The 13,432-nt window shown below is 38.6% G+C and overlaps 1 protein-coding gene across 1 annotated transcript; it reads left to right on the forward strand.

Moving 5' to 3' along the window:
- Positions 1-792: 792 nt before the first annotated feature.
- Positions 793-10,451, forward strand: LOC110785054 (vesicle transport v-SNARE 12). The gene is made up of 5 exons (XM_021989499.2): positions 793-1,057; positions 6,947-7,005; positions 7,087-7,275; positions 9,518-9,688; positions 10,078-10,451. Exons 1-5 carry the CDS (start codon positions 961-963, stop codon positions 10,231-10,233), a joined length of 672 nt encoding a protein of 223 aa, XP_021845191.1. The 5' UTR covers positions 793-960; the 3' UTR covers positions 10,234-10,451.
- The last annotated feature ends 2,981 nt before the right edge of the window (positions 10,452-13,432 follow it).

Consider the following 13,432-nt stretch of genomic DNA (forward strand, 5'->3'; position numbering starts at 1 on the left):
CATCTGAATAAATCAGATTAAAGTCGACCCTCTATCCGCGATTCTAATTTGCATACGCAATTCTAATCCTCTTCTCCTCCCACAACATGCATCTCCATTAACAAATGAAAGGTCATACCTTTGGTTTATACCAGACTCAATCATCTTCAAAAACATACAAAATGTCAGATTATCAATCTTGTCAACAACAATGAAATTTCTCTTTGCAGGTTGTCAATTGCAAAAATTCAATGATACCAATAACTTAATTTCCAAAAATGGAAATAATAATAAAGTGGGCTGCAGATTAAAGAGATCGAGTCATCGAGAGAGCTTGACACTAGCTTACTACTTTTCTGTAACTTTTTTTTTTTTGGTAATCTACAACTTCTATCTCTCATACCCTTTGTGTTGTTGCATACTTGCAAATATCAAAAGAAAGAATCGAGAAGAAAAATGGCAGAAGAAGAGGAGGAGAGGAGAGAGAAGAAGAAGAAGAAGAAGAAGAGGAGGATAGGAGGAATTTTGTTTTTAAAAAAAATAGTTAAATGTAAAATATTGGGTGAGTAAGGGTACAAAGGTACAATAATGCTAACGGAGTATTAACGGCGTTAAGTCTAGGGGCATTTGGTGCACTTTAAGTTTAAATAGGGGTATATTATGTGATTCGAAACGCGCGGGTATATTTGGTGCGTTTCGTGAAACCTCAGGGGCATTTCATGAAAAAACCGTTTATAAAATTGTCATTTTCCCAATTAAATGAGATTAACTCGGAATTCCTGTCCTCGTTGGCCAATTTTTTTCCTACAACAACACCATAATAGGGTGAAAAATAACTGTCACTTGGTCACCGTCACCAAGACACCAACAAAGCAATAAGCAGGGTTTCCATTGTGTTGTTCACCTAACGGAGTTTTTAGGGTGGATCTTCTTCCCGGATTTGCCATTAACGTCAGCTTCTCACTTTATCTCTTCTCCAAAATGAGTGAGGTTTTCGATGGCTACGAGCGTCAGTACTGTGAGTTATCGGCCAATCTTTCCAATAAATGTTCCTCCACTGCTCTTCTCCCAGATCAAGGTAATCTTTTTTTTTTTCTCTCCTCCTATTTTTTCCGACGTATTTGGTTTTGATTTGATCGAATTGCGTGTAATTGTTTCATTTTTTGTTGTTACGTTGCTTTAATTCATGAGAAATTAATTTCTTACATGATTAGGGTTTTGAAAATTAAATATGAATTCAAAGAGTAAAATTGTTGAATGTTGTGCATTTTTGTGATTTTGGCCGGTTCTATATTTATGAGATTTTAGTGGAAGAGTTTAATTGTTGAACAATTTGATGCACTTTTGTAATTTTTATGGACTCTTTGGGTTTGAGCTAGTTATTACTTATTAGTTAAGTTTCCTGTAAATCCGAAGTCCCTAGTCTCCGATCCTAGGCGAGATCAATTCTGCTGTTGAGGTTGTAGCTAAAGAGGTAGGGGGGGGGGGGGGGAGGTGTCACGGCTAGGGACACTGGACACATGTATGATCTGGACATCTTTTATGATATCATTTTCGAAATTTCGAGTGAGTAGATGGATTTAAGTGGTTTCTTAATTTCAGTGCGTAGATGTGTGAAGTGGTTGGTTTTGCATAATTTTGAAACTGGGTTACAAGATACTCGTCGTTGTAAATTGTAATTGAATGGTGTTGCGAACTCATTTGTTAGTAGGTGTAATGTACTAGCGGCAGCAGAGGGATTTTTGATAGAGACTTGTGAGTTCTCTAGAATTCTGAGTAGGATTTGGCGTATGAAAAGAGTTTTTAGGTGATCCAAGGGCAGTATTTCATAATGCTGATGTAGTGACCTTACTGAGAAAGTGTGAACTGTGTAATCGCAAACCAATCATATTAATGCGCTGATAGTCTGATCTTTGTATAGGATAATATAATAATTACTTATTCTTTATGAGGTGCAGCTGTGGGTATCGTGATAAGTTGTTAAGTAGTACAGTAACTTTTATTACTCAGTTTCCATTTTAGCAGGATGACATGATGATCTGGTTCACCTAATAATCTTTATGCGTGCATGCAAGTGTAATTCGGATGTTAGAAATATGTTATGAGGTGAAGACAGAACACTGCTTCAGAAATATGTTATGAGGTGAAGACAGTGGTTTGGGTGGGGGGGTTTCTTAAGGGAGGAGGAGGGAGCCGATAATGAAGCGGAAGCCCACATCAGTATTAGCCATACAACTCTACCACGATGCCGTTCTAAGGCACCCCCTAATAAATCTGATTGGTAGAATTTGTGTGTACACATGGGGATGATCCCTCCATAGTTCCATTTTATTTTCTCCCCATAAGAAACCATTTTAAAAAATAATTCCGAATTTGGCTGGTCATGGCCTCTCAAGTACATATTTATTCCATGGGTTTACTTTAAGTTGTCAATAAATTAATAGAGAATAAAAGGGTGAATGGTTAGTTTTTATAGAGGCCCAAAACTTATCATACCTAAAATTTTCATTTGAAATCCAAAAGTATGTTCAAGCTTTGATCGACTTGCTCCATGATACATATGTATTCTCTTGCTTCCTTAAACAACTTTAGGGTAGGGGTGAGTGATAACTCCAATATTCATCAGATGAGAATTATCCTTAGGATTTTTGTTCAGTTACTTGGAGATGGTCTTCCGTATTCATGTTCTAGGAGATGTGGCAAAGATCACCGGAAAGATATTGATTATTTCTATACTAAATGGAGATCAGAGTAATATTATGATATTTAGTATAGAAATAATCAATAGCATATATGTATCTTTCACGGACCTTAATCCTAAACTTTCCCAATTTCAATTGCCCATTGCCAATTACATGGCAGGAGGGAAAAAAATGGGAGGTTGGAGTGGGCCCCAACTGTACAGGAAAAATTTGTGAGAAAAAGCTTACTACAAATGGAATGGGGGAATGAGATTGGACAGAGGGAGTAAGTGAGTAACTTGCACGTACGAATTACAATAAAAAGGTGATGAGGAGTCATTACACGTGTTACAAGAGCAATATTGGAAGATCATTTTAAAGTATCAAGAATGTATCTAGGATGATCAACTATATCAAAGTTTTGTCTTTAAATGAACTTATTGACTGTTAATTTATTTTCAATTTTTTCTTTTTTACTCTACAAAAACTACTTACCTTTTTTTGTCTATCCCATGAAGAACTGCCCACCTTTTTTTTTAATTCCTATTATGGTTATGTTATTTCTTCTTTCTGTCCTTCATTTTTCCACCGTAAAGGACCAACATCCGACTCTCTCTTCTACAAAAACTAGTTGGTTACATCTCTGACTGATAATGTTTTCCTTAATCTTTGAGTTCTTTTTTTTATTTTCTTCCCATTATCTATTCATAAAATAGTTAGGGCATTGCTTAGAACCTTAGTTTAAAAAGGCGCAAGGCGCACTAAGGCGCACAAGGGTCATGGAGCCTAGGCGCAAGGCTCAGGCGCGCGCTTTTTGGATACAAGGCGCACATAATTTTCTAATAAACCTTAAAATTCGGTATAGGAAAAAATTAACACAATTTATACTTAAAACAACATATTTCTATTGGAGTGTCATATTTTCTTGCCGGTTCATAAGCCATTGCGTGATCCCGTTGACGGAGTGCCAAAATTAGAACCTTTCATGGTAATTACAAGCTGGAAATATGAAAATTAACTCATATTATGCTACTTCCACTACCAAAAAGCTAAGGTTGTAGAGATATGACTGTTAATAGGTCACATTGGGTTTGTTTATATCATTAAAAAAGAAAAAAAATGTAAATAAAAGATTCACCTCATCTGACGGAAGGCGGAAGGCGGAAGGCGGAAGGCGGAAGGCGGAAGGCGGAAGGCGCTGCGCCTTGCGCCTTAACTAAGTCGCACGCTTGGTTGACATCAGTGAGCCTGGAGAGCTCAAGGCGCCAAAGGCTGAGCCTAGGTGAGCCTTGCGCCTAGGCGCGCCTTGGATGCGCTTTTTTAAACTAAGCTTAGAACATCACCAAATTGTTTATTTCTCTATAGAAATAACTCCAAAGAAACAAATGTAGAAAGCTGTAGTAGTTGCACCATTTCTAAACGGCACACATTTTAAGAAAGTGGGGAAGAAAGGTAAAAAAATTGAAAATCTACCCTTCGCAGTTGACACCTATCAGGCCAACACCAAGCATCAAGCAACCACTGCCAGCCGTGGGAACCATAGACCACAGTTCCACAGTTATCATCGACTACCTCCACTGTCACATAACCTAACAACCATCACCCCCACTCCGCCACTGCCACACAATTTGCTCCACCTCAATTTCGTTTCCCCAGAAGCACCACAGTTAAAATCCACCACCATTTATCCAACAATTCAAACGTAGAGAAAGAGAACCCACCACAATTGAACCAAACATCAATGAAACCACCCGCGACACAAAGAACTCTACAAGGTGCTCCGAAACCATCAAAATTAAGTTCTTGGTAGTTGAATTTGGCTGTTGAGAATTTAGATTGCAGACCTCCTGCCAATTCCGACCACAAAGTACTATAGTTTGGACGATTTTCTCACGCCGCTGACATTAAAAAAGAAGCTTAGAGTGGTTTTGATGGTTGATTTGAGTCGTCGGAGTTGTGGGAAAGGACAAGTTTATGGTGGATTCTGTGGCGGTGACCAATAGTATGGTGGTGGTGGTCTTAGTTTAAAAAGGCGCAAGGCACACTAAGGCGCACAAGGGTCATGGAGCCTAGGCGCAAGGGTCATGGAGCCTAGGCGCAAGAGCGCGCGCCTTTAATTTTCTAATAAACCTTAAAGTTTGGTATAGAAAAAATTAACAGAATTTATACTCAAAACAACATATTTTTATTGGAGTGCCATATTTTCTTGCGTTTCATAAGCATTGCGTGATCCCGTCGATGGAGTGCCAGAATTAGAACCTTCCATGGTAATTACAAGCTGGAAATATGAAAATTAACTCATATTATGATACTTCCACTACCCAAAAAGCTAAGGTTGTAAATATATGACCGTTGATAGGTCACATGGGGTGTGTTTATATCATTAAAAAAGAAAAAAAATGTAAATAAAAGATCCACGTCATCCTATCGCGCCTGAAGACTGAAGGCGCACAAGGCGCTGCGCCTTGCGCCTTACCTAAGGCGCACAAAGCCGCACGCCTGGTTGACATCAGGCTGAGCCTAGGTGAGCCTTGCGCCCAAGGCGCGCTTTTTTAAACTAAGGTGGTGGTCAAGGTGAGCGTGGGGGGTGTGCAACAGGGGGTTCGGTGAAGGGGTGATGGTCGTCAGATCGTGGTTGTAGGCTTGCAGGGAGAATGGAGAGGGTAAGGACTGAGGAGAGAGTAAGGAAGCAAAAATGGGAGTGAAATTATGAGGGGGCACTAAGGTCGTTTCTCCATAACAAATTTATTTTTGTTATTTCCGTTTTAGCCTTTTAGGAATACGGTGCAACTATTTCTAAACGGAGGAAGTATGTAACTGTAATATGATGACATCTGTTCAAGAAACATCTGTCTACCCAAATAGTTTTTATGCAGATTAGATGCTGATTTCAGATTTATGGTGATAGGAGATAGGTAAACCTGCTGGGAGAGAGAGACCATCTGTTTTTATAAGTTCGACTTTATGTTCTGCAGCATTTTGTTTGGGGCCAAGAATATATTCATTCTCTATATTTCTGTTTGAGACCTCGCAATGCGCTCCATTTTTTGTTATGTCTTCTCCCTAGCTAACTATTAGTTTTGTGGAAAATCTGTTTTTGGGTTATTTGTCCCCAAAAGTTACTAGGTGGTTATTTAGTTACATGTAGTGGATGAGGCTCAAATGTTGCTCTCTTTCCTCTCTCCACAACTTTATTAATTCCTCATTTCTTTTGCACGTGAGGATATGATAAGGAACAACAGGGGGACTTCAATTGGAGTGTCAAAGCTTTAAATTCTTGGCTTCAGCTAAGTTCCTTGCTAGCTGGTCTCGACACCCTACTCTGTCTATGTAATCCAAGATGGTTCAGGTGCCAAAGAACATATCTTCTGAAACAAAAACAATTCCCCCGATAAGAAAATTCCTTCATTATTCCTTTATGTTGTTTATGGAATCTAGTTCTATTATAGGTACAAAAGGTGTTTGGAGAAGTTTGGCCCTAGCTTTGTTGTAATTTTTTCTGAAGGGAATAGGAAAATTATCATTAATAAATCGCCATACGCCATCTATGATAATAATTAGTCGTGGATAACATATATTGTAAAACGTCAATATGAAGGTCATCAAATTTACTAATATGGACGCTTCGGAACCGGTTCTTTGATATGGTAGTATTCTAACCATAATTGACTTTTGATGACTCAACATCTTTAATGCCTGAAATCTGATCTTCATCTTGACGCTCTTGATCTTCAACCAATTACATTTTCCCCTCATACGCAATAGATCTACGATATAATCTAAGATAGAAAGTTCCTTGAAGGAAAAGAAAAGCCATAGCTTTGTTGTAAACTTTAGTTCTCATATACCGTGGGTGCTTTAATATAGGCACACTTTGTTGAAGGGTAAGTTATGTTGTTAGTCCCTCTGCAAAGTTAGAAAGACACTTTGTCTGCAGTTTTGTATTTTCATATTTTCCTCAATTTGGAGAAAGGCAACTGTTATTTTAGAAGCTGAGGGAAACTGTAGAGTGTGAAAAGGCAATACCTTTTATGTTTGGAAGGAAAACAAGTAGTATTAATTTCTAAGCAGAGTGAGAACTTTAATTTTCTATTCTCAATTCTCAAGCCTGGTTATTTTGCTGTTGCCTTGGTTCTTCTCCCGTTATCTCGTCCTAGTATCCTACTGGTGAATTTCCTTCCATTTCTGAAGGCTCTGCTTCAATCTGCCATTCATGGTAATATGGAATTCTTCAATCTGTTGTGCACGGATTTCTGATTTTTTTGTCTTGATTGCATGATTTACAGAGCAGAAGCAGCAGAAGCTGTCTGAAATAAAGACAGGCCTGGATGAGGCTGATATACTGGTATTATCTAGTTCCCTTTTGGTTGATTTGGGTTTACATCTGTATGGTTTTGTTCTGTAACAATTCTTTGGCTCTGTTCAGATACGGAAAATGGATCTTGAAGCTAGAAGCTTGCAACCTAACTTGAAAGCCATGCTTCTTGCAAAGCTGAGGGAGTATAAGTCTGACTTGAATAATTTGAAAAGAGAAATGAAGAGAATCAGTTCACCAAATCATGATCAGTCTGCCCGTGAAGAATTACTTGAAGCTGGAATGACAGATGCATACAAGGTACTATTTAAAAACATTAATCCAATCTTTCATCAGTCTGCTAAGAACAGTCCCACATTTGATTTATTTTGGAATAATCCCACCTTTTAGGGGTATTTTCCCAAAATAGGCCAAGTTAAAAATGACCTGCTAAAACAAGTGACCTTGGTGACGTGGCAGTAAGTAACCGTTGGGAATTCGTTTTCCCTTCTATTTTTATTTATTTTTGTTGTTTTCGTTGATTTAGATTCTCCGCCTCCCCTGTTTCTCAATAAATTCCTCTCATCTTCTTCCCTGTTTTCCTCTCACCCTTTTCTCTTTCTGTAATGGTTGGAGGTAGACATTGAGTGGACAGTGAAATTGGCATGTAAAATCATGATGAAATCATGAGAGTAGGAGTTAGATATAAAGCGTCAGCATGGCGCAGCAAATACTGCAGCAGCCACACACTATAGATCGGATTAAAATCACGAAGGAGATGGAGTTTTGATGGTTGTACTTTCAGAAATCGATGATGGTTTCATATGGATCTCTTTCTGGCCAAATTAGGCAGCTGAGGTAAACGAACAGAGGTGGCGGGTTGTGGTCCATGGTTGTTCTTGAGGATATTTGGAAATAGAGATGAATGCATTTGAGAAGAAAGCTTGAACCTTTCTAAATCAACTACAGATATTCAATTGTGGTTTTGGTGATAAAAATCATGAAAATTTTCAAATTTGTTTGCTTAATTAGAATTATAGTGAGAGGGAATTTGAGAATTTCACAGCAATGCAACAAGACTTCTGGAAAACAGGAGCAAGGAGAGAAAGGAGCTGACAAATATTATTGACTTGACTAAAAAATAATAGTTTTAAGTTTTAACACAAGTAAAATGTAAATCATGATCAACTATAAACCCATGTTTAACAAAGATGTAAAGTATTAAGTGGAATGGTTAGGTTAGGTTAGGTAGTAATTCTGTTTTGGTGGGAAATAGAGTGAACTTATGGAACATTGACCCGTTTCACAAGTTCGCTGTCACATGGAACATTTTGTGAATATACTCCCCTAAAGGTAGGATTATTCCCAAATAAGTCTTTTTGTGAGAAATGTCCATTTCCAATGGAGCCTAAGGTTCATTTGTTCTTTTGGTTGTGGATGTAATGGACTAAATCAAAATGGCTCTTAAAACCTATTCGCTTCCTTTCCATGAAGTAGAAGATGGCCGTCCCACTGTCGTCCCGTTATTGCTTTTGGGTCAATTGGAAACAACCTCTCTGCAATTGCAGGGGTAAGGTTGCGTACGTCCGACCCCCCCTTACCCCGCTTCTCGCGGGAGCCTCTTTGAGGTAATGGGGTAATGATAATGATAATGAAGTCTTTTTGTGAGACCGTTTTTAGAAGGGCGTCTAAGGAGTAAATGCTGGATTATAACAATGATTTTTTCATATATTTTTTTATAGAATATCCAACAGTTGCGGGTGTTTGTTGCTCTCCTTTTGTTCTATTTTTTTGGTATTGCTGTCCTTTTTTTCTTTTCAAGTTTTTTTTGTATCAGCACTATTGTTCTTACTTTTTAGGAACTTACAACTTGCCTTTCCTTTAAAAAAAATTGGAAATGGCTGGTCCTACAAAATCTGTAACAGTTTTCAATTGATTCACCAATATTGGTCTTTGGCTGGCCTGCTGATACTTGAACAGTTGAATGTATGCTAAAACTATATTTATGTCATGAGTCGTATCAATGTTATTTGGCATGTATAAAATATGCCTCTGTGTGCACTGATTCATTTATGTTTGACCTAAATAATCACTTTCACTTGGAACTCTGTTAAAGGGATTCTTTTGATTGCAACATTTGTAAATAACTATCAAAACATGATGAGTTGGAGATTTTCCTCACATAGGCACACCAATAGTTGGTATCTCTGAAGATACTTGTGATCTTGTTATTGACAGCTGATTTGAAGCTCTTCTTAAATTTGTTCTTATAGCTTCAACAGATTTATGATGTTACCAACCAATGTATCTGATGAGAAAAGCTGAATCTTCTGGCTATGGAATATAATTCTGCTGCAATAATTTAGATTGCCAGTTTGATGTCTTTTATAACAGATATCTTTCTCTTGCATCCCATAGCAATTGTCAGCCTTTGCAAGATTATATGCCTTTGTCTCACTGAGTCGATTTGCTGTCACGTCTTTCTGTATTTTCACTCATTTTACACTTTACTACGTTTCAATTAAGGAACACATAACAACTACATTGATGTTTTATTGTGCAGACTTCAACAGATCAGAGAGAAAGATTGGCATTTTCAACCGAAAGATTAAATCAATCAAGTGATAGAATTAGGGAGAGTAGGAGAACTATATTGGAGGCAGAAGGTACGGGCCTTACAATTCTTCAAGAGTTGAATCAGCAGCGTGAAACCCTCCTGCATTCACACACAAAGGTATCGTTTCTTTGCCTTGGTTAACTTTAGTTCCCGTTCATTCATTCTTCTCCTTGAAACTCATGATGGATAGACGGGGTTAGGAGCTAAACAACAAGAAAAACCTGGCTTATCTTACTAACTTCCTAAATGACTCAAATATCTATTAAAATTCTATCTATTTTCCAATGGTAAAAAGTTTATAGCTGATAAGTAGTATAGATATTTTAAGTGACAGATAATATGGAATGAAAAGTTAGTTAAGTGGTCAGTATATGGAACAGAGGGTGTTGTAGTATGAGCTTGAGCTCACATTCGATTACAGGAAGTCCCTCTTATTTTAGAGGCAGACAAGTGATTACACAGAGGTTGAATGCTAAGCTGCTCAATGAACATCACCTTTTTTGCAGCTTCATGAGGTAGACAATGCCATTGACAAAAGTAAGAAGATATTGACTGCTATGTCGCGAAGAATAAGCAAAAACAAATGGATTTTTGGTGGAGTAATTGGTGTTCTCCTCCTTGCTATCATCTTTATAATATATTTTAAGTTTACTCGTCACTGACCCTTACTTTGGCACTATAGTTGATGACTCTTGTCTCTGCTTGCTTTTGATTGTGTAAATCAACAACCAGAAATGATCGGTACCCAATTTGTAATGCCATTGTCTGTATATCTAGCACAGTTGTTGATGACTGTAAACCAAAAACATTATGTTTCATTTTGTATAGAATCATTAACGTGTTGCTGCTAGTAGTGGAAGTAAAGTGAGAACTCTAGTAATACAGCGTCCTCATGTCTGATTTCTTACTTACTGTTAGGGATTATAGATTGCATGTACTCGAATTAATACATGCTTTGCTGGATTCTAATACCTGAAGACATTTCTCATTATCATTATTATGAGTATGGTATAGTGATTCTTTTCTGTCCCTTGCAAACTAAAGAAGAGATTAAGAAAATAATGGGCGAAAATCAGCTGCAAGGGGACAAAGGAAAAACAGGATGATGGATCCCTAGTTACTAATCTCGGTAATCTCCCGTAATCAGTAGTTTGATGTTTATTTATTTTTTATTTTACAGAAACGAGAGAAAACGAGGAAATGTTTATGTTCAAAATATGGGCTCTCTCATGGACAAATGTAACACAAATAGATTCTACATTATACCTTCTCCGTTCTTTTTTAGTTGATACGATTCATTTATCAAGTCTGTTAATGCGTTATTTCAATTATTAATATCTTAAAAGATCAATGGGTAAACACTATAAAAGTTAATACCATAAATCTATACAATAAGACGATTAAAACAGGACTCCAAATAACTATATTGTTTCTTAAGTATAAATTATAATTGCTAGTTGTTCCGAGTATAGAACTGGGGACGCTCTGCCTGGAGATGTTGCCCTGTCAAACAGAACGAACGTAAGCTAACCTCGGGGGTTTAACCGAGGAAACCCCCTTCGATGCCTAAGTCAGCAAATGAAATGATATTCTAGAGAGAGAAAGTAGAGAGGGTTAAGAATTGTACTTGTATTGAACGTGTCCGCAAATGATTGGGACGGTAGTATTTATAGGCGTACTATTCTGTACTTTGGCCTATTCAGATGTCGCCGCGTGTACGTTGGTGATGTACTTGTTATTTGTCCTTTTGCTTAACGACATATCTCCGTTGTCGTCTAGCAGGCCGTTGTCCCGCAGACCTATGGGTCTGCGCAGTCCTTGAGGGTTTGTATTACTTTCAGTAATTACCTCTTGCGATTGCTCCGCTTGGAAGGTCCTGCCAGATGATCGATGGTCTGATAGGACATGATTGGTCTGATAGGTTACTTTTATTCCCGTACAACTAGTCCCCAAGAGTAGGGTTGACTACTTGGAGTTAGGCCCGCTCTTTCTGCGTTTTGGCTATACCCCGTACAACTAGTCCCCAAGAGTAGGGCTGACAACTTGGTGTTAGGCCTGCTTTTTCTGGCCATTTTTCGCGCAGTTGGCTGTACGTATCTTTTTTTTTTTTTGTTTTTTTGAAATGTAAACCGTCGCGGTTTTACTGTAATAAATAATTTTTTGAAAAAATAAACCGTCACGGTTTATTGTGCCCCACGTGTCTTTCATCCAGGTAGGTGACCTGAAGGGTCTTCGAATCTTGGCCGTCTATTTCCTCCTTTAAATATGGCTTTTCAGTCACTTTCCTTTTCTCTCTCCTATTTCTTACCTTCTTCCTCTTCTTACTCTCCTTTAACTTCACTTCGCTTCGAACTCAAATTCGCCATTTCCAAAGTGTTCTAACTCCAAGTTCTTTGCTTTTTCGTGTTTTCGTGTTATTCCGGTGATTGCGCGTCCGTTGGTGGTGGTGTTTTCTCTTGGAATTGTCGAGGTTTTCTGGGTTCGAACTTTTTCTCGAGGGTTTTAGTTCGCCATTGTTGAGTTCTCGACTCCTTCTTCCTTCCAGGTATTTCTTTTGCCTTCACTTTGTCTTTTTTCTTTGGTTTTGCATGTAAATTTGAATGTTTTGGTCATTTTTGTGGTTTTTTGTGATATGTGTGTTTTTGGGTATTTTTGTGTTTTTGAGTTCGCCATTTCTGAACTTCTGAAGCTTTTCTTCTTCTCTTCCTTCTCTTTTCTCTTTTCTCTTTTTTTTTTTTATATTTTTTTTATGTCGTTTTGCATTCTTCTTCCTGTCGTTTTGTATCTTGTGGTGCCTTTTTACTTTTTGTTTTGACTTTTCTTCTTCTACCCTTTGTTTATTTCTCTTTCTTTCTTCTTCTTCTTCCTTTTAGTCAACATGTCTGATACCTCTGATAGTGCCAACCTTAGTAGCCCTGGGTATATGAGTGATTTCTCCGAGCCATACTCTCATTCTTCCCCTTCATCTGTTTCTTTATCCTCTGATGAAGAGGCTAGGACAATAGCAGAGAATAGAACTAAATCTATGCATGATGTCGTATCTCGCTCTGAGCCTGCGGTGATATCTATCTCCAGTGGTTCTTCCTCTGGAGGCGGATCTCCCGTTGCTGGCAGGGCTACGCCTGCTGTGTCAGGGCCTACTCCTGCTTGTCGTCAGCTTCTTAGAGAACTGCGCCATGAGCATTTGGCCAGGGCGGTTCGACTGAACCCTCCCCTTAATGCCCCTGTTGGGTTAGATATCCAACCTCTGTCAGAAGTAGCTTGGTTGGACAGTTTTGATCAAGTAGACGAGCCTTTTATTGGAGGTATTGATGGGTCATTGCATGTTTATCGCAGACGCTCTACAATGGCAAGTGGTCCTGGCAGTGGTTCTGATAACGCAGAGCATCGCGTTGAGAATCCTATTCTTGAAGAGGTGGAGCTTCTTCGGCCGTTTCCTCTGTATGTCGAGGAAGATGTGCCTGTTGGTTCGACCGATGATTACTTAAGCCCTGAAGTTTCCTACGGTCCTCTGAATGCTGCGCCAGATGCGGACTGGCTTAAGGCAGCTCGCCAACATGATTACCCTAGTGTTGGAAGGGAGCTCTATGCTTTTCCTCCTGGTTATGAGCTAGTTGTTCCTGATGATGATGCTCGTATTACTGCTCCCCCTCTAGGTCATATTGGTGTATATTCTTATCATTTGGATTTTGGTCTGCGTTTTCTTCTTGACCCCACTTTGGTCAAGTTCTTGAAGGCGTTCAACGTCTGCTTGGCGCAGCTTCATCCCTTTGCTGTGCGGACCTTGATCTGCTACCTATGGGTGGTGCGTTTCAAAGGCTTTCCTGAGACTCTCTCCTTGTGCAAGCGGCTACATTGCAT

This window comes from Spinacia oleracea, chromosome 6, assembly GCF_020520425.1.
Source record: "Spinacia oleracea cultivar Varoflay chromosome 6, BTI_SOV_V1, whole genome shotgun sequence".
Taxonomy (NCBI): Eukaryota; Viridiplantae; Streptophyta; class Magnoliopsida; order Caryophyllales; family Amaranthaceae; genus Spinacia; species Spinacia oleracea.

Coding starts and splice junctions, on each gene's coding strand:
- LOC110785054 (XM_021989499.2), top strand. CDS start 961: ATGAGTGAGGTTTTCGATGGCTACGAGCGTCAGTACTGTGAGTTATCG. Junction 1,058..6,946: donor TGCTCTTCTCCCAGATCAAG/GTAATCTTTTTT, acceptor CATGATTTACAG/AGCAGAAGCAGCAGAAGCTG. Junction 7,276..9,517: donor GAATGACAGATGCATACAAG/GTACTATTTAAA, acceptor TTTATTGTGCAG/ACTTCAACAGATCAGAGAGA.